Raw genomic sequence first — 21,828 nt, forward strand, 5'->3', positions numbered from 1 at the left:
ATAATTTGCCCTTATAAGCAAATACAGTGAAATAACTCAGAGCACAGTGGGGCTCTTGCCCCATAACCCCACCTGCAGCCTTTTGGGGAAGTCTTATGGGAGGAATTTATCTACATAGTGCCACCTCAGCTTTGTTTTTGGAGACTAGGTATATTGTACCCTGATGAAATTTTTTACTTTTTAAAGAATTACCAGTGCCTTATGACAAAATGTATTCATAATACCTTTCTAAACAGGATGGAAAACAGATGAACTGTAATTTCATTCCTTTGGATATAAAATTAGACCTCTGGGAAGATTTACCAGCAAGTTTTCAGTTGAAACAAAATCGCTCCCTGGTAAGAAGAGTCCCATGCATTTGTTTTAAATTAAAATTTGCCAAGTAATTTTAATGACTGTTTTGATTTTAATAAAAGCAAAGTACTTTGTGGCCTCTTACAGCATCAAATCACTGGATTTTTAAAACAGTGCGGACAGGGCCTATGAATTACCCGGTGCTAAGAATAAACGTGAAATCTGTTTCCTTGGCGAATGATCACACCTAGCTCTGCCGCTTCTGTGGATAAAATCATCCTCACATCATTTAATTTCTTATTTGCAGGATTAGAAACTGGGATATTTGTATCTGACACAATTACTTTTTATCATTGAAGGTTAAGTTCTAACTGAAAAATTCTGAGAGCAGGAATAAGAGCAGGTTGAGTTAGTCTGATTCTTTATCAAGTGCAGCCACACCCCAAGTGCCTCGGGAGTGAGGGTTTGGATCCGTGACCCACTAGCTTTCAGTCTGTGCAGGGGCTCAGCCAGCAGACAGTGCAGCAGTTTCTACAGCAAAATGGTGGTTAGGTTTATGGACACTTAAAGGAAATAAAAAATTTGCTCATGAAAAAAGTAGGGAAGGGGCTGGACGGTGGGTTAAGTGCTTGTCTTGCATGTAGACGACCTGGGTTCGATCCCCAGCATCCCGTATGGTTATCTGAGCACTGCCAGGAGTAATTCCTGAGTGCAGAGCCAGGAGCATTGCTGGGTGTGGCACAGAACCCACCCACCCACTCCAAAAAAAGAAAGAAAAGAAAAAAGTAGGGAAATGTGCTAGTGAGTTATTTTCTTTGGAATCGTATCATTCTGATTCTCAGATTCCCAAAGAATAACCAGGTAAGTAGAACTGACAGGTAAAGAGTAATTGTAACTAGGACCAAAAAAAGATAGAACAGTTTTAGGGCGCTTGGCTAGGCTGCTTCATCCCTGGCATCCCGTATGGCCCCCCAAGCCCGGAGTAAATTCGGAGCACCTCTGTTGAGGCCCAAAAACAAACAGTAAAGGAATAATGATAACCCTAGAACCAAGATATCTTAGTGACTTTTTCCTGGGATCACGAGGCAGAATCATTCTTGTAGGTTGCAGTCATGTCATTCTGTCACCCTGCCACGGCTGTGAGGCCTGCTCCTCCCAAGTCCAGATTTGTTCTTGCTCTATATGTGTGTCCTTCGCTGGGTGTCCTTAAATGAGCCTTTGGAGGATCTTTGCATTGAAAGGGACCTCTGCAGAACCAGCCTCAGCTTACAACAAAGATAAGAAAACTGTGTCAGATTGAAGCCTTCAACGGGACTCAAACGCCTAGTTGGGGATATAATAAGTCACCCATTTTCTGATGTGATCAGTGGCCTCATTTTCAAGGGAAAATGCCCGATATGCTGCTAACTCTTTTCATTATCTCCTTTTTTGCCAGATTTTGAGGTTTGTTCGAGAATGGAATAGTCTAACTGCTATGAAGCAAAAAGTAATCCGGAAAAGCGGACAGCTGTTCTGCAGCCCATTTCTTGCTTGGGAAGCGATCACAAAGCCACAGACCAAACCACACAGTACCAAAAGGTATGGGGTTGTCTGTCTTCCTTTATTTTATCTTTTTAATACCTGGCCTGGTTATTTTTAGAGGGCCTCTGGGGGCATTTTATGTAACCACTAATGAAATCCTTATGCCTTAGGAGAAAATGATACATAAAATGGCATCTTCAGCCATTGCAGCATAGATAGATATTTAATGAGTTTCAACACGTCTGCCAGGAAGCATCCAGTGGGTTAGCCCTTGCTTACCAAAAGTCCCACCCATCTGAAGAGAGCCAGAGTCGTGGACAGCCTGTGTCCTGCCACGCTGGGGACATCGCCTGTTAGAACAGCAGAGCATCCCTTGGGGGCGCCTCTGCCCTGTGTTCCTAGAGTGTGAAACCTGGTGTCCCATGCAGCAGGGGAACCGCCCTGTTAACCCCACCAGTGCCATTCAAGTCAGGAGCAGTAACCCATCATGCCAACCCAGTAGTACAAAGGCTTTTGTGTCTCCGTTTGAAACTGCTTTGTCTTTGTCATCCCAGGCTCCTTTCTAATTTCCGTGCACTTCTCTTTCTTGGCATCATATTCATCTCTGCCTCATTCAGTATGCCTGTGGATGATCTCATCCCCAACCTCTCTAAACTTTATCCTCAGCAGGAAGCAGCGATTTTGAGGAAAAGCAGTCAGCCATCCTGTAAGCCAACTCCTGCACTGGTCGAGATCACAAAGCAGCAAACCAAACAGCAGCAATGGCAATAAAAGCTCGTTCCTTTAGTTCTTGCCAACTCCACATACCTGTAATCTCTCTTTATCCTCACATTCCATCATTTTATGGTCCCTGGCCTGTTCCAGCACACAGGTGAAAACAAAAATCCATCAAAGCAGGTGAGGCAGTGCGGCTAATTAGATCAGGTCTATCCCAAAAGAGAAAATCCCCTCAGTTGTTTATAATATTGCATATGGTACAAGTGGAGGTGAGAATAAGCATTGGTGCTTGTGATCAATTGTTGTAGGTGAAAATAAGTATTAAAAAAAGATGGGGACACTCATTTACGTCAGTGCTATTATTGACATAAAAGTGTTGGCAGGATACCTTAGAAACATTTACTGGAGGTTGCTCTATTTTTCTTTTTTCTTTTTGGTTTTTGGGCCACACCTGGGGTGCTCAGGTCTTACTCTTGGGTTTGCACTTAGTGATCACTCCTGGAGGTGCTTGGGGGACCTTTTGTGGCACAGCGCCCTACCCACTGCACTCTCACTCTGCCCCTGATTTCTCTATTTTTCTAGGACAGTGATGTTATCAGCTGGTGATAGTTTTCCCTCCCGGGTGGCAGTGTTAGAAGACATTTTTTGTTTTTTCACCAGGAAGAATAGCTGGAAAATATCTTGTGGCCAGAGGCCTGTGATGCATTTAAAAATAAAAATAAAAAAATAAAACAGTGATTAGGACTGCACCCTTTAACAGTGGTCTATTTCAGAATGTCAGTAAAGGCACTAATATTTTTTTTAAATGTAGCAAAAAGTTATTTTAATCAGTAAATATATAAATGTTTTAAATTTCTTATGGAAAGGACATTGTATTATATAGTATAAAATTTGCAGTTGTGAATTGTTGAAAAAATAAATCTATGCACATATTGTAGTAAATTAACCACTGAGTCTGCTTCTATACTTTATCATATAAATGTCCCTTTTGTCTTAATTCATCTGCTTTTTTCCTTTGCCCTTCTTATAACCACTAATTGTTCTGATAGACCAAAGGGCTCTTCTCATTTAGTGCATTCATTTAGTTCATTTTATTTATTTATTTTTTTCCCTTTATTTTATTTTATTTTATTTTTTTTAAAGTTGTAGATTTACAATTTTTTGAAAGGCACTAATATTTGTGAAGTATTGCTCTCTACATTGAGATTAGGGGAATTGTAGAGATGTTTGGAAGACTATTCTTTGATGCTGGTATCAAAACTCACATGATGACAAACAAAGCAGTTGCTGAGTGAATGAATGAAGTCTGGTGTGATCTGGAAAAGGAAGAACAGGAGATGGAATTGTCACAAATTGGAAAGTATATAACTGACTTAAAGTCACTTAAGTTTAGATTTAAAAATCAATTACCATAGATGTAAAAATAAAAATACTTGTCAGCTATATAACATTCTCAGTATAAATGAAATGTTAATTTATTTTTATATCCATAGAGATTTTTTATTTAATCCTTTACTTATTAATGCAGACACTTATGCAGTATCTACAATATGTTCTAAATAAGACCAGTATTCTTTTTTTAATTTTATGCCATTATTCTTTCTCTCTCTCTCTCTCTCTCTCTTTCTTTCTTTCTTTCTTCCTTTCTTTCTTTTTTGCGTTTTGAGTCACACCCAGCAATGTTCAGTGATTACTCCTGGCTCTGCACTCAGGAATTATTCCAGGTGGTGCTGGGTGGACCGTATGGGATGCTGGAGATTGAACCGGGGTCAACCGCATGCAAGGCAAACGCCCTAACCGCTCCAGCCTGCCCCCCTTCCCCCCGAGTATTCTTTCTTAAGTTAACACATACTGTCCTTGACTGATGTCAAGGACATCAGTCATGATGACAAGGACAGTTGATTGATATGTGATTGTAACAAGAAACCTATTATTAGAAAAATATTCAAAATGTGTATTTATCAACAATAATTATGTTTTTCTTATTTAACACTTAGTTCAAACTTGAATGTGAATAAGCTTAATTTTTTTTTTATTTTAATAATAAAAGCTTACTGTATGTGTTAGATCCATTTAATGAGCTGGACTGAGCATGACTTACAAGTTTTGCACTCCTAACTAGACTCTGTGCTGGTGAAATTTTTCCCTTAAGCATATATATTCCTTTATATAAAAAATACATTTTAGGACTGGAGAAATAGTACAATGAGTAAGGCTCTTGCCTTACATAAGTTTGATCCAGTTTCAATCCCTTGGCATCATGTATGGTCCCCCAAACCCTGCCAAGAGTGATCCCTGAGCACAGAGCCAAGAGTAACCCCTGAGTACAGCCAGACATGGCCAAAAACAAATTTAAAGTATATGTGTATATTTAAACACATGCAACATGTTGTCCATTTTATTCTTCTCAATTTTTCTTTCAATCCTCTACATTAACTCATACTTACAGCCACAGTCTTTGTTAAAATTCTGCTGTCTTTGCAAGCTCACTTTTCCCTCTTCTGCAGTCATTTCTGGACATATCCCCTTGTTTATTGGCCATTGGACATGGCATACACTAAATCGATCAATAGACCTCAAAGGTTATTATTTATAAAATTATAGACAGATGTTGTTAATCAAGCCACGTGTTAACAAGCAGAGCAGCAGAATAATCAGTTTTGTCTTTGAGGAGCTCACTTGGGGAGCAGTTGAAAAATCAAACCAAAAGGGTAAACCTTGGCGTGGGTAAACCAGCCATGCTAGATTCCTACTGTGCAGGATTTCGCTGCACTAGTTTCCTACCACTGCATTAAGAAGCAGCCCCACGTTGAGCAGAAAAACACCAGAATTTCTGGTCTTCCCACTCTGCATCACAGGTCTAAGCTGGCTCAACTGGCTTCTCTACTCTGGATTTTATAAGTTGGTCTCATAGTGATAGTCCCAGAGAGAAACCGATTTCCTCTCTCCTCAGATTATTCACAGAATGCAGTTCCTTGTGGTTGTAGGGCTAACGTTTTCTTGCTTATAGGACTGAAGTTTTCTTCCTGGCTTGGCTTTTGGCTTCTAAAGGCTTCTTTGCAGTTCTGGTAAATGCTCCCCTCCCCAAAGCCAGCAGTGGTGTAGTGAGTCCTTCTCACGCTCTGAACCTCTCCCTATATCACAGGAAGCTGCTTGGTAACTTCAATTTTATCTGTAATGTCCCTTCAGAGAATTACCCAGATAGATGGAGGAGTGAGTGAGTGCATACCCAGAGGACATGATTTCCCAGTGGGTAATCTTTTAACATTTTTTTCTATCGCACAAGTCAAAAGATAGGGTAGTGAGCCTTGGGCAAGTAGGAGAGAAACTATGAGGACTTACATTAAGGTGACCATGAGACTAAAGGAAAGAAATGAAGAGTTAGGGTTAGTTACTAATTAGATAGGTAGAGAGAAGGAAGCCACCAGCAAAACTGGCATGACGTGACAGTATCACTTATATGCCAGAGAAGGAGGTTGGAAAGGTCTGTACATGCAGGGTATACTATTTATTACTGTGGAAACAAATGCAGTGAAATCTCAAGAAATTGGAGAAACTGTATCTTTCAAAGCAGGTCCAAGGATGAGGAGGAGGCGCATCAGTTGGCCGTCTACATGAGAAGCTGTCAGATAGTGAACTCCTGTCCCTCCCTCTCTCTTCTCAGTTTACTTTCTAAAGACCCTAAATCAGAGAGGCACCATTTATGGAAACCCCAAGCTCAGTGAGGACAAAGGGAGAGAAACAATGTACTGGAATCTCCCCTGGCCCCTTTTTCCAGTCAAGGTCTGGGATACCAGCAACTGTATTTCACTTCCTGGCCAGGAGTTAGCTCTGAAAGCATGGAACAGCCTCAGGAAATTCACACATAGGTACTAACATGTAGGAGTCCCCCACCCCCAAAGCAGCTCCCAGGTCTCCAACCAGGTTATCCTTCAGTCATTTACCTTTTTGCAGACCCTAGGGAAGCTCAGCACTGGCAGAGCTGTTAGTAACTCATGCTTACATGGGAATAGAAGACAAGCTCACCCCTCATCCTGGGGCCACTGCTTTGGTCCTTAAGTGAGTTCCCTTTTGCTAAGGGCAGGTTGGGTTCACTTGGAACCCTGTTGAGTTTGGGATGACAGCTTTGTGTCCTTCAGCAGAGATGGTCCCCAGAGCAGCCCAACAGCCTGGAACCCAGCATTTTCCCCCGTTATGGACCCTTTTCCAATTCAGTGTTCGTAACATGGGAAAAAAGACTCCTTCTGACCTCAGAATGCATTGCCATACTCCATTCCCTTCTCTATGTACAAATTCATAGGCAACATTCTTCCTGATTTGTCAAAATTGCAATTTACCATAATCCTTTTGAGAGTCGGTATACTTACATGAACCTCCCAGCAAATCTCAGTTGAAAATTAAATACTGGCAACTTACAACTGCTCTATATTTGATAAGTTGTCAACACCCTCACTCTGGGTTTGATTGATCTGTTTCTTGTGGTTTCCAGAAACTTGCTCTTAAACCTCTTATAGGAAGGCAAAAGATTATTTTTATTAAATTTCTGAATAGATTTCTCAGCATCTTTTAAAGTTACTGAATTAGGTTTCTAAACTTTTAGACATTGTATAATACTTGAGACAAGGCTAAATCTCTCGTTGCCCTTCAAAGCTAGGAAGCTTTTGAGGTTAATTTGGAATCTGCCGAAATACTTGAACAAAATGCTTTTGTCAAGGGAATACAATAGTTGAAAAAATGGGGAGAAGTTTTAGAATTAATGCACACATTAAAGAATTCTAAAATAATTCTCTGATTCTTTTTTTTGCTTTAAGAAAGACATAAAAGGGACTGGAGAGATAGTGCCGGATTAAGGCAGTTGCTTTGCATGCATGCAGCTATGCAACTCCCGTTGTTGGGTCCAGCACTATATATATATATATATATATATATATATATATATGTATATATATGTGTATATATATGTATATATATATATATATGATCTCTTGAGCACTGCCAGGCGTAGCCCCCAAGTGAAAAAGCAAAACAAAACAAAATAACCATTTAAGTTGAATGCATAGATATGAAAAGATAGACACACTTGCTCATAATAAGAGAAATGTGTGTGGGAAGCCATAATGAGTTTCTTATGACTGATAGAAGAGAGGATTTTGTGAGAACCAGACTCAGCATTGCTCAGTCCCGGCTGAAGTACTGCTAGAGAAACCGTTAGTAAATGGGGCTTCATTCTTCATTGGTGGACCTCTAACTTGACATAACCCAAAGGAAAATAGTGTATCAAATCTAGTCAGATTTAAAGCATCTTTGGTTTGGCAGTTTTACTTCTAGAAATGTATTCGATGTATACTATATGGATAGGAATACTTATTACAGTATTGTTTGTGATAACAGCTACTTTTCAGGGAAATAACCAAAATGCCCATTAATTCAAGGGTGATTGGATATATGATTTATCCAGTTCTTTTTTTTTTAATTTTTTTTTATTTTTAGTGAAACACCATGAGGTACAGTTGTAGATTTACAATTTTTTGTGCTTGGGTTTCGATTATACAATGATCAAATACCCATCCCTCCACCAGTGCCCATTTTCCACCACCATGGATAATATCCCTCCCACCCCCATCCCCCCCATCCCACCCTGCCTCTGTGGCAGGGCAATCCCTTGTGTTCTCTCTCTCCTTTTGAGTGTTGTGGTATGCAAAAGAGGCTTTGAGTGGCAAACATGTTCAGTCCATAGTCTACTTTCAACATGCATCTCCCCTCCTGGGAGGATCCTCCAAACACCCTTTATTTGGTGCTCCCTTCTCTATCTGAGCTGCCCTTTCCCCTAGAATGCCTGGCTGGCCTCCAAGCTATGGAGTAATCCTCCTGGTGTTGATCTCAGCTATTCTTGGGTGTTAATTTCCTATTTTGTTATTTTATATTCCCCAGATGAATGCAATCTTTCTATGTCTATCCCTCTCTTTCTGACTCATTTCGCTTAGCATGATACTTTCCATGTTGTACCACTTGTATATAAATTTCATGACTTCATCTTTTCTGTTAAGCTACATAGTACTCCATTGTGTAGATGTACCAAAGTTTCTTTAACCAGTCATCTGTTCTTGGGCAGTCAGGTTTCTTCCAGGTTCTGGCTATTGTAAAGAGTGCTGCAATGAACAAACAAGTGCAGATATCACCTCGACTATACATTTTTGCCTCTCTGGGATATATTCCCAGGAGTGGTATTGCTGGGTCAAATGGGAGCTCAATTTCTAATTTTTTGAGAATCGTCCATACTGTTTTCCAGAAAGGCTGAACCAGTCGACATTCCCACCAACAGTGAAACAGTGTCCCTTTCTCGCCACATCTGCGCCAGCATCGGTTGCTTTTGTTCTTTTGGATGTGGGCCAGTCTCTGAGGTGTGAGATGGTATCTCATTGTGGTTTTGATCTGCATCTCCCTGATAATTAATGATGTAGAACATTTTCTCATGTGCTTTTTTGCCATTTGGATTTCTTCTTTGAGAAAGTTTCTGTTCATTTCATTGCCCCATTTTTGGATGGGGTTGGATGTTTTCTTCCTGTGGAGTTCAACCAGTATTTTGTATATCCTTGATATCAACCCCTTGTCAGATGTGTATTTGGTGAATATCCTTTCCCATTCTGTAGACTGTCTTTGTATTTTGGTCACTGTTTCTTTGGAGGTGCAGAAGCTTCTTAGTTTCAGATAGTCCCATTTACCTATCTCTGTTTTCACTTGCTCGGCCAGTGGCGTGGCATCTTTGAAGATACCATTAGCTTCAATGTCATGGAGGGTTTTGCCAACTTTGTCTTCAATGTACCTTATGGTTTCTATATCCAGTTCTTTATTCAATGGAATAACATGATAAAGAATAGGGAAGTTTTCTGTGTCCTAATATGGAAAGATCTCAAGAAAGCAACATGACATTAGTGAGTTTTTTAAAAGATTTTTTTAAGTTTAGTGGGTTTCTTTTTTTAAATAAGAAATGCAATGGGAGGGCTGGAGTGATAGCACAGTGGATAGGGTGTTTGCCTTGCACACGGCCAACTTGGGTTTGATTCCCAGCATCCTATATGGTCCCCTGAGCACCATCAGGAGTAATTCCTGAGTGCATAAGCCAGGAGTAACCCCTGTGCATCGCCGTGTGTGACCCAAAATGCAAAAAAAAAAAAAAAGAAATGCAATGGGGAGTGACCACTAATGAATTTTTTTTGGATAATGAAAGTGTTCTGGAATTAAATAGTGATGATGGCGATTCATTCTTATGAATAAACTGAAGTCCATTGAATTGTTAACTTTATAATGGTAACTTTCTGCTATGTGAATTAAATGAAGTAAATGAGGTATATACACCTATACATATAAAAAATAATTTCTAAAACTATATTAATACTTGACAAAAGAGGTATGTTTGGGGGAAGAGGAAAAGAGAGGTAAAAATGGAAGGGAAATTCACTCTTCACCATTTGACTTTGAATTTTGAAACACGAACATATTTGAAATATGTATATATTTAAAATAATTAAAATAGCTTATAAAATAAATATGTTTATTAAATGTACTTTAACAGCATGAAGGCAAATTTGTATTAGAAATTAATTGTCAAGCTACTAAGTGAAGAAATACTAAAAATAATACGAGAAAATTCATGTTTGAACTAATTTTTTTAAATCTACAATAGGTGTAAACTATCAGAGAAACTGGGCCATGCTAATTAGAAGAAATTAATTGGATAATTGCATTTCACCTACTTTAAATTCCCCTGTCTCCTCTGATCGCAATAACTTTCCTCTTAATTTCCAGTCCCTAAAACCATTGTGCGGCATTTGGTAGTGTTGTGTGATCTGTTCGGAATCCCACATCAGGAGTAACTTGACTTCAGTGGAAGTTTCCATAAACCCTGGATGGGCTGATAATAATGGAAACTGCCTTGAGATTAGAGAAGATGTGATTGAAGCTGGTTAACTAAAAGAGAATCGCTTTACCCAAATGCACTGATACACTATTACACCTGATGAAGTGATTTGAGAAACCCTGAGTAGAAGGCCAAGAGGGAGGGGAAGGTGCAGTTAGGGATTTTCTTCACAGCTGGGCAGGAGTTGGTTTTGCGTGTTTTGTTTGATCGTTTCCTTTTCCTACACACACACACACACACACACACACACACTTTTTTCCCATCAAGTGAAAATTAGTCCAAAGGATTTTGAATGACTCTTGGATTTCTCATACAAATAGATTTTGAGGGGCTGGAATGATTGTACAGCAGGTTGGGTACGGGCCTTGCAGATTGGTGAACCCAGGTTTGAACCCCAGCATCCCCTATTGTCCTCTAAGCCCCACCAGGTGTGATCCCTAAGCGCAAGCCAACAATTATCCTTGAGCACCACCTGGTATGGCCCCAAAAAACAAAAAGAAAGGAATAAGAAATCATTTTATTTGAGGACCACCCTGGCATTGCTCAGGGGGAACTCCAGCTCCAAGAAAAAGAAATCCTGAGAAAACTGATATGAAAGAAAGATGTTTTTTAATCCTTCTTCCTCCCTCTTCTTTTTCTACGTCTTGGAAACTTACTACATATTCTAAATAAAAAGGTTATGTGTACATGTGAAATGCTAATATGAAAAGTACAAGTACTAGCTGAAGAATAATTTCATTTTTTCTTATAATTATCATATTAATTTCAATGTGGTCTACTTGCATTTTACAGAAAGTGGTCTATTATTTTATTTTCTGGAAACTTTCTTTTTTTTTTTTTTTTGTGAAAGTTGTTATGTATGAGACCTGGTGTGAGGATCAACATCATGACTATTGTATCCAAGAGACTGTGAATTTCTGTGGTAGATGATGAGTGGGTCAGTTTTCATGATGGAGTTATACACTATTTTCAGGAAACTTTCATCTTAGATATAAACCATGGTATCTAATAATGATCACCGACATAAATCTTAGTAAAAAGTGATTAAAAATTCAAAACACCATCAAAAACACATTTTGTTAAGGTAAAATCTTTAATTATTAAAATAAGTTAGCATATTGTATCGAAAAAAAATTCATGGAGACCAATATACAAGAGGGAAGTTGTTCCTAACTTTAATATTAGCCCTATGAATAGATTTGCCTTTTCTTCTACCACTTTGACAGGAAACAATGTAAAACATGAAATCGAATTTCGTAGGAGACAGGAAAACTACTTACCGTGTAATTGTTTTAGGTACATAACCAAGGAAGATGTTGCTGTGGCCTCAATGGACAAAGTGAAGAAGGACGGGGGCTATGTCCGTCTGATCACAAAGGACTCAAGGTCACAGGACCCTTCTACAAAGTAAGGCAGTTTCGTAAGACAGAACTGGAGAGACAATAGTACCAAGGTTAAGGCTCTTGCTTGTGTATGGATAACCTGGTTTGGATCCGCAGCACTGCCTCATGTCATCCCCTGAGCACAGAGCCAGGAGTAAGCCCTAAGTGTTGCAACAAAACACAAAATAATATACATCCTTTACCAATAGGACATAATAGTACTAAGACTACTCCTTTAAAGTTATGTATTTTTATAAGTATGCTTTTCCTTTGGGGGCCCACTTTATAGATTATTCACACCAGTATTCTTCAGACCTCTCACAACCCTGGGAGGCTCGGGCCCTCACTTAGAAACTCAGGACAAGGGGGCTGGAGCAGTAGCACAGCGGAGAGGGCATTTGCCTTGCATGTGGCCAACCCCAGTTCGATACCCAGCATCCCATATGGTCCCCTGAGCACTGCCAGGAGTAATTCCTGAGTGCAGAGCCAGGAGTAGCCCTTGTGCATCTTTTGGGTGTGACCCAAAAAGCAAAAAAAGAAACTCAGGACAAGGAAGGTTCAAGTGACCTGCCCTATATTTGATCTAAAGCCTAGATCCTTAGGCCTGAGGTCAAATATGGGGTCTCCCCACCCTTCCCCTGCTCCCCCCAAAGGGAATTCTTTCTATCATAAATTCTATTTTTAACACTATTAACAACTTTGGAAAATGGACAAAGCAGCTTTTCAAAGAATTGATTAATGTACCTTTTTATTTTATTATAACCTCTGAGTGCGTCCTATCACGGTTTTTTGTTTGTTGATTTTTTGTTTGTTTGTTTGTTTCATGGTGCCAGGGACCAAACCCAGAGCCTCATATATGTGAAGTAGTGTTCTACTGCTGAACTATATTCTCAGCTCCTCCTGCCTTATTTCTAATTTAATCTGTTCTGAATTGACCTGTAGGAAGCACATATTTAGCAAATCTTAGTCATGATTTTTATGAGCATTATTAGCTTCTGTTTCCATGGACCAGCCCTGGTAAATGGACATCTTAGTAACATCTTCTCTGTTCTAATTGAGATGTGTGGCCCCACTTTTGGAGAATGGGGTAAACCACTAAATTTAGTTGCAATGTAAAAATTAGCCTTTTTTAGCCAGAAAAACTGGTTTCTAGCCTCTCCTTTCCGAATTCCTGTAGGTGTTTTAGTATCGATTGTTCAACTTGAAGACATAAATTTCCAAGAGAGGTAATATATTTATATTCAAGTTAATTTGAAGGGAGGGAGAACATACTGGAGATTGAGCCCAGTACCTCTTAAATTTCACTGTAGCCCCCAGCTCTTCAAATTAATTATATGTGTACAGTAGGTAAGGCATTTGCCTTGCACACAACCAACCCAAGTTGGATTCCTGGATCCCATATGGTCCCCCAAGCACTGCCAGGAGTAATTCCTGAGTGAAGAGCCAAGAGTAACCCTTGAACATCACCAGGAATGACCCAAAAAGTTAAAAAAAATTTAATTATTTGTGGGTTAGTGGGGGTGGGGGCTCCCCAAGCAGTGCTCAGGCTTCGGAGGGTCTGGGAACCACTCTCAGTGATGTTTAGCCGAGCAGACTAGAAGATTGAACGCTAGGGCCTAAAGGAAACCGAACTGCTTGAGCCCTGGAGAGCCAGGTGACTGAGGCTACCCCCAGAGTTGCTCAGGGTACCAGCCATGCCAGATTTGAATTCGGATTATGGCACAGGCTTTGTATGCACTCATGGCTGCTGAGTTACTCAAATTATGTTTGCACATCACATTCTTTCCTCTCCCTGGCATGGAATATAGAGTGTGAACCATAGCTATTTCATGATTACACTGATTCACAGAATTCATGGACCCTGTGTTTTCTGTTTTATCAGTATAGAAACACTGAGGAACTTGATGCACTGTAATGACTAGTTAGATGGGAGTAAGCATTCATCCATTGCATATTCAATGTTTTCTTCGATTCTAGAGAATGTCTTGAAGATGGAGCCTGTGTCCCATTTCTCAGTCCCTGTGCAGCCCAGGCAGATCTCACTGTGACACCTCCCTCCAAAGGCTATTTGCAAGCTGTGGATAATGAGGGGAATCCACTCTGCCTTCGCTGTCAGCAACCCACTTGCCAAACTAAGCAGGACTGCAAAGTGAACCCTTGGGATTCTCAGTTTTGCTCTCTGCAGTGTCAGGAGGAGTTCTGGATTCGATCTAATAACAGTTACCTACGAGCCAAAGTCTTTGAAATTGAACATGGTGTGTGTCAGCTGTGTCATCTGAATGCACAAGAGCTCTTTCTACGAATGAAAGATGCCCCTAAAAGTCAAAGGAAGAATCTCCTGGATATTACCTGGATCTCAAAACTCCCATTAGAACAGGTACATTATAATCTTGTGGCAGGGAGAGGGAACATTATGAGGTACTGACCTGCCAGGTTTCTTTTTTCTTAACCTTTCAGTGTGAGAATTTTCAAATATATATAAATATTAAGAGAATAGTGTCTCTCTCTGCCTATTCCCAGTTTTTTTTGCCCATACACAACTTTAACAGTTATCAGCATTTTGCCTTCATTTTTCATCTGTTCTCGCCTCAGTTTATATTTTTTTTCTACCTAGGATAGTTCTAAAACAAATTTTAGTCATTTCGCTTCACCCTTACTTTTGTTTCTCTTACCAAGGTTTAACTCTCTACCTCCTTCCCGTCCTTCTTTTTTTTTTTCCTTTTATAATCACAAACCCCCACTACTCATCACACTGATACAATTATTGTTCCTTAATTATAATTCTAATTTTGTTTTCTCGTATTGTCTCAAAGTGTCTTTACAATTTCTTTGTTTAAATTAGGATCAAAATATGATCCAAGGGCTGGAGCAGTAGCACAGCAGGTAGGGCATTTGCCTTGCACGCGGCTGACCTGAGTTTGATTCCCAGCATCCCAAATGGTCCCCTGAGCACCACCAGGAGTAATTCCTGAGTGCATGAGCCAGGAGTAACCCCTGTGCAATGCCGGGTGTGACCCCAAAATTTAAATATATATATATGATCCATATGTTGTGTGTGGTTGTTTTATCACTTATGCTCTACTTAATGGATAATAGCACCCAGCTCTTTTTTCACACTTTTGTTGAAGAAAGTGGATCATTTTCCTGTAGAATTTCCTAAACCCTGGTTTTTAGATGTTCAAACCATCCTCATGGTTGTTGAGGATTTCCCCAGATCAAATTTCCCTTGATCTCCAGAATGATATGGATATAAGATTATTTAAGTTCTAATTAGATTATTTGGGGGAAGTGTTGATGAACTGAGGCATTAAAAAAAATTGAGGAAGAGATATGAACAGATGGCATACTGCATCAAGAGGTATCTTTGATATGGTCATTTTTATTTTCATGATGCTAATAATGATTGACAAAGGACAAACCGATACTTCTGAAAACATTTCTTTACAATTAGAAAGAAACAAATATGTTTCTCTGATTGTAACCTGTAATTTTAGTAGGGCAATATTTCTGACAAATATTTAACAAAATATTACTCTTCGCAAAATACTTATCACCAGTATTTGCTTTAATTTCCAAAGCAGGTGGATTTATTGTGGTGTGATCTCATCAGTTCCAAATCTCAAACTAAACTATATGTGCTTCTTTTTTTTTTCTTTTTTCTTCTTTTTTTTTTTTTAACCTTTTGACATATACAAAGGCAGTGATCAATGGCTGCTGATCACTTGGAGAGCTTGAACTTTTCCAGATTGAACCCAAGCCTCCTGCACACAAAGCAGGTGCTCAGCCTGTTGAACTCTCTTTCCAGAAAATATATAATCTTTTTTAAAACACTGAGCCACTCCCTTGCTCACAAAATTAATTGGATAAATTCCTGCCTGTTAGTCAAGTTATGTTTTTATTTAGCATTGCTGAATTATGAAAGAACTAATAAACATTTATGTAAAGATGAGTCATAGAGAAAGACACTGTATTACCCAGAATTTCTGGAAGATCCTTGATCTAAGTGATGAAGGACATAACACATCCATCTCAGGGTCCCTAACCAGGCCGCAACCTATGCCCCACTGTGAAGATGGCCCAGGATGAAGTTACTTAAGGTCACCTTGAAAGCAGCCTGTCAGAGACCACAGCCGTAACACAGTGGACAGCTAGGACAGACAGGTCTGGAGTATTCAGAGCACCACAGCTCTGATTGGGAAGACCAGTTGAAAGGGTGGTATTCTCTCAAGAGGTAGATGTAGAATAGTGTAGAAGATTGGCCCAAAGGGATTAGCCAGAATGTTAGTGGGGCCAGAGCAATAGGACAGCAAGTAGGCACTTGCCTCGCACATGGCTCTCCCAAGTTCAATCCCCAGCATCATGTATGGCCCCCCAAGTCTCCCTGAGCACAGAGACAGAAGTAAGTAAGCCTTAAGTGCAGGCGTGGCTCCAAACACACACCTCACCCCCTCCCACCACCAAAAAAAAAGAAGAAGAAGAAGCAACTCCTGCTGAATTACAATTTCTGTACAGTGGTAGGTGTCTAAACTAAGAGTTTGTTACAAAAAGCAGAACCAACATGGATTTTTTTTTCTAAGAATTTGCTCTTCTCTTAATGTGCAGTTGCTCTGAACAGTGCTTTTTGAACAACTCCAAAGATAAAAATCAATGTCTCTCAACATAACTTGGGAGGCTTAGTACAACAGAGAAAGCCAGTCTGTAACAAGGTTCAGCCAGACAGAGTTTGTCAGTCCACACTAGCTGCTCTCTGTAGTCCCTCCCAGGGGTCACAGTTATTCATGTTTCTGTGTTTCCCAGGGTCTCACAGCTGTCCTAGGTGTTGAGGAGCAGAGGCAATAGACAATTGTGCCCTCGTATCATTTCAGTGGTGGTTGTGATTATACCCTTAAAATGTATAAACTTTTAAAATGCTTGTTTAAAATTTAAAAAGTACCTTAGAACTGACACGGTCAGTTGTTATGGTCAGAAGTTTTATTACATGATGTTGGTTTTCTGCTGTTGTTTTGGTTTGGGGACCACACCCAGAAATGTCCTGAGCTTACTTCTGGTTCTGCACTCAGGGATCACTCCTGGCAGCCTTGGGGGCTTGCAAGGAAAGTGCCCTCTCTACTGTACTATCACTCCAGCCCCTGATAACGTGATATTAATTCCAATTTCTTCCTTGTCCAAGATCAAGGAAATAAAAATTTTCACACTGTCTCAGAGATATTTAAACAACTGCTCAGCTACAGTGCACTCTGATTTGCTACATCATGTAAAATGTTTAAATACACTCCAAGTTAATATAGGGTCATCACTGGTTAACTATAAATGCTCACTATTTAGGTGAACTCTCCTAAATAGTGGCCACTTAATTTTATTTTTTAGTGAAGCAAAATACCTTTACTGAAAGGTATTTACTTAGAGAAATCTGGAGGGAGAGAGAGATATGTGTTCAAGAGAATACATACTGGTTTCTCAAAAGTTGAAAAAAGACAATAGTGGCCACTTAGTTTTTTTTGTTTTTTTTTGTTGTTGTTGTTGTTGTTTGCTTTTTGGGTCACACCCGGTGATGCACAGGGGTTCCTCCTGGCTCTTCACTCAGGAATTACTTCTGGCGGTGCTTAGGGGACCACGTGGGATGCTGGGAATCGAACCCAGGTCGGCCACATGCAAGGCAGACGCCCTACCTGCTGTGCTATTGCTCCAGCCCAATAGTGGCCACTTTGAATGAACATGTTTGATTATTCCAAATATGCACATTTCATAGATGTGTACTAACATTTGTATTCCAGCCTATGTAATGCAAGTGGTTCCCAGGTGAAGAAAATCTAGGTGTGAAAATCTAGGGGATAGCTATTTGGCTCTCATTGGTCCAATAATCAGTGCATGTAGGTCAGCAACTAAGTTTGGTTCAGTGATACTTAGAAGTTTTACCTTTTCCATCTGTTCTCATTCTTTTCTTTGTCTTAGGTGCTATATAAACTAGGGCAAAGGTATGAAGCAACTGATTTTTCTCAATATGTCGGAAGGCTTGGAATTTTATACTTGCTTGTAATTTTTTTTTCAAAATAAGTTAGGTAAGGGGGAAAAGAACCTTCTCAAAAACATAGTTTATTGCTTTCAAATTGCTAACCTAGAGGGTTATTTTTTCCTACTCACAAAAAAAGCTATAAAAAAGCCATCCTAATGTATTTTTCTTTGTGATTTTGCTGTATAAATTTGATTGCACATTTAGAAACCAACCGTTCCCACTGTAGATGCTGGAAGTTGCTGATCTTGTGTTCTTATTGCAGCTTAATGAAATGATAAGGAACCCCGGGGAGGGGCAGTTCTGGCAGGTGGACCACATTAAGCCAGTGTTCGGCGGAGGAGGGCAGTGCTCCCTGGACAACCTGCAAACTCTCTGCACCATCTGCCACAGAGAGGTCAGTGGCACTTGCAGATGCATTTCACTCCCTCCTGGGACAGTGGGAAGGGGCATTGTGCCTCCTGGTGGGAGAGGTCCTGTTAGCCCACGTCCCTGCAGTGGACCCCAAGGTGCATTCTGTTCCTTTCATCTCCGAACACTTACCCTTAACTTTGAGGTCTATATAAATTTTCAGTCACAGGTAGAAGAGAAGCTTATTCCTTTTTAATTCATTCTCAGACCGTAACATTTTTATTCGCCACCTAGAAGGAAAGGAGGGCTTCTTACATCATGCAGAGTCTTGAAGAGATCCAGACCCTCAAACTAGCAGCTTCATGAATTGTGACAGTGACATGTGTATTTTCTAAAGGCTGTGGTGCTCTATCTCTCCTGCCACTTGCATTCGGTGGTCTCCGCTTCCCCCACCTCAAGGAGGCCAATGGTGATGGGTAGGCAAAGGATGGAACGAGGGTCAGGCTGGTCAGTATCAATTGCAGTTTATTCCAATCTCCTCTCCGGACTCTTCCGATTCCCCTTCTGCTTCTCTCTCTCCCAGCCTTCATTCTCCTTCTTGCTTCCCCCTCATTTTCCTTCTGGCCGCTGGATCTGACTCTGCCCACCTCCGCTCTTACAGTCTTAGTTTATATAGCAATCACATAGGGTGGTGATACAAAGGTGGGTTGAACATTAACAAATCAACAAAGAGGGACTGGAGAGATAGCACAGCGGGTAGGGCATTTGCTTTGCACGTGGCCCACCCGGGTTCGTTTCCCAGCATCTCATATGGTCCCTTGAGCACCGCCAGGAGTAACTCCTGAGTTCAGAGACAGGAGTAACCCCTGTGCATCGCCAGGTGTGACCCAGAAAGAAAAAAAAAATCAACAAAGAGGGGTACGACCACTCCTCCAGGTGATTAACTCAAGGACAAAATCTCATCTAAGGAGATTACTCCACATTACTAGGAGATCTGTTCAAGGGTGGGATCCCAATGAGGGTGTGTCGCTTTCTTTTTTCCTCAGCTAGTAATCCACTTAAGTCACACTGTCACTGTCACTGTCATCCCATTGTTCATCGATTTTCTTGAGCAGGCACCAGTAACGTCTCCATTCGTCCTAGCTCTGAGATTTTAGCAAGTGCCACATTGGAGACTCTTTCAGGGTCAGGTCAGGAGAATGAGACCCATCATTGTTACTGGGTTTTGGCATATCGAATACACCACGGAGAGCTTGCCAGACTCTGCCATGTGGGCAAGATACTCTCGGTAACCTGCCAGGTTCTCCAAGAGTGAGAACTAGACAATAAGAGGTTGCACAGGCCACTATCACAGCTGCGCGACATCCTGTAGTCTTCAGAACCAGCAATAGAAAACAAATTATTTCACAATGCCTTTTCAGCAGGTCTGATTGTTGGGGAGAAATTCCAAATAATAATGGTGCATCTTTTGTCGAAATAATTAATGTAATCAGAGTAAAAAAGAGAGTTAAGTGGAAATCATCTGCCTCACAGGCATCAGGAGAGGTGGGATGGGGGGTACATTGGGGTTCTTGGTGGTGGAAAATATGCAGTGGTGAAGGGATGGGTGTTTGATCACTCTATGGCCGAGACTTAAACCTGAAAGCATTGTAACTTTTCTCAAGGTGATTCAAAAAATTAATTTAAAAAAAAAAAAGGAAGTTGCACGGCCATGCCTTCCGGAGCTTGGTTTTATAGTCACGGGATCTTGGCCATTCATGGGATTACACAGCACTGGGGGCAATTGGTGGGTGTAACTTAAATAGTTGTAGTAAATCTACTGCTAATATTTCTAGTAATGTCATTCTGTATGAGCACAGTAAGAGGTATAAACTTAAGGTTTGGTTCTTCCTGAGGACATCTCACTATATATTCCAGACAGCAGTCGTCAGGCCAGGTAGTCTTCCTAACCCCAGCAGGGTCCTAATCTCGTCGTTACTTTAGTATCATGACAGCATTTGTCCATGATCATGCTCTCAACTTAGAGTTAAGTATTGTGGTGCTTTGGCCTAGCCCATTTCGATGCCAGGGTAACTCACAGCTTGCCCTGGGTCCATTATGTCCGTTGTCAGGACCCTGCTTTTGGGGTGCTAGGAACTAAGGGCAACTGAGTTGAGAATGCAGATGCCCAGGAGTAAATATTATTGGAGTCAATCAACTCCCAAGTTACAAAAGCATAATATTAACTGTCTTCCTGTGTCCATACAGAAAGGACATTGCTTTAAGGTAAACTATGTAAAAGACATAACTTACAATACAAGTTCAGTGTCCTTAGAAGGATCTTACAAGTTAACAGAATCTGATTAGGGGGAAAAGGTGATTAAATGGTTGGGGAGGAGAGCACAGAGAAGAGTTTACAGATAAACACAGAGGAATGGGAGTGACTCGGGGAGCACCGTGATGGGTGTAACCTGATAAACCTAAGCTCCCTGTGGCAAGGGAGAAAGGACAAACCAGTGTTATCCTACAGTGACATGTTCTCATGGCCACAGATGCTTATGCTGGGAGACTGATGTGCTGCTAGTTTAACTAAAGACACAGATGATTTTAAAGGTGCTGTAACTATTTTTACACTTTCAGGAATTGTTAGGATACTTTGCCAGTGTTAGTATTATAGAAGCTCTTTCTTACCTTCTTTCAATATTTTAGATTCCTGGAAGTGAGATCATGGCATAGGTCAGAATTTTATTTCTTTGGGATTTGGGTGTTAGAGGTAGGGGTGAGTAAGGAGGGGCTTGAGTTATGTCCATCTGTGCGTAGGTCTTACTCCTTGCACTGCTCAGGGATCTGAAAGTCTTTGTAGCCAGTACTTGAACCCTGATATGTATGTGTGCTTTTTTTTTTTTTAACTTTTAGAGAACTGCCAAACAAGCCAAGGAAAGAAGCCAAATGAGAAGACTAGCACCAAAGCATGGATCAGACATCACACGGTTTTTGGTAAAAAAGTGAACTATAAAAATTCTGGGAATGTGGTTCAGTGGTAAGGTTCATATGTTACATACTGGAGACCTTGGTTGAGTCCCCAGCACCACAAAAAGAATTTTTAAAAAGAAGACAACTGGTGTATATGTGGAAAACTTAACAGGGTAAATTTTTTTAAATAAAAGTCAAAGATTTCTCTTCCCTCTCAGATTAAATGCCTTATGTGTTTCATAATTTTTATTAAGACCAGACAGATACTGAGACGCAAAATTAAGTATTTCTGTTTTTGTGCTGGTTTCATACAAACTCCCAGTCATGTTTCAGCAAGATTTTGTTGGGCATTCCTTTCCCTTGGCCCACTGTGATCATGATATGTATTTAGATTAAACATACAGGTTATATTTTTAATTTACACTCAATGACCTGAAAACTTCTGCTAGATTAGTATTAGTACTGGATTGCTCTTGGAAATATACAAGAAACACTGTAAAACCGTGAAGGAAATTTCAAGTATGATGGAGACACCCTAATCACTGAATTCTCCAAAATTTTCAGTGTACCTTTTTTGAATTGTTTTTATTCAGTACCTTTACTGAAATGGTATCTTTAAAAATAAGTCAACTATACCTTTGTGTTTATGGACAGTTTGGGGGCTGGGATAAGATAATTATTAA

General features: G+C 40.3%; 1 protein-coding gene across 1 annotated transcript in view; it reads left to right on the forward strand.

Annotated features, from left to right (window-relative positions):
* Positions 1-21,410, forward strand: part of ZRANB3 (zinc finger RANBP2-type containing 3) — a 201,156-nt gene extending 179,746 nt beyond the window's left edge. Inside the window, exons 16-21 of the mRNA XM_056117723.1 lie at positions 237-338; positions 1,730-1,872; positions 11,747-11,857; positions 13,810-14,209; positions 18,108-18,239; positions 21,089-21,410. Coding sequence (XP_055973698.1) covers positions 237-338; positions 1,730-1,872; positions 11,747-11,857; positions 13,810-14,209; positions 18,108-18,239; positions 21,089-21,181 — 981 coding nt within the window. The 3' untranslated portion in view covers positions 21,182-21,410. The remainder of the gene's footprint in view (positions 1-236; positions 339-1,729; positions 1,873-11,746; positions 11,858-13,809; positions 14,210-18,107; positions 18,240-21,088) is intronic.
* Positions 21,411-21,828: the final 418 nt, after the last annotated feature.

The sequence above is a fragment of the Sorex fumeus genome, unplaced genomic scaffold (assembly GCF_029834395.1).
Source record: "Sorex fumeus unplaced genomic scaffold, SorFum_2.1 ptg000035l, whole genome shotgun sequence".
Taxonomy (NCBI): domain Eukaryota; kingdom Metazoa; phylum Chordata; class Mammalia; order Eulipotyphla; family Soricidae; genus Sorex; species Sorex fumeus.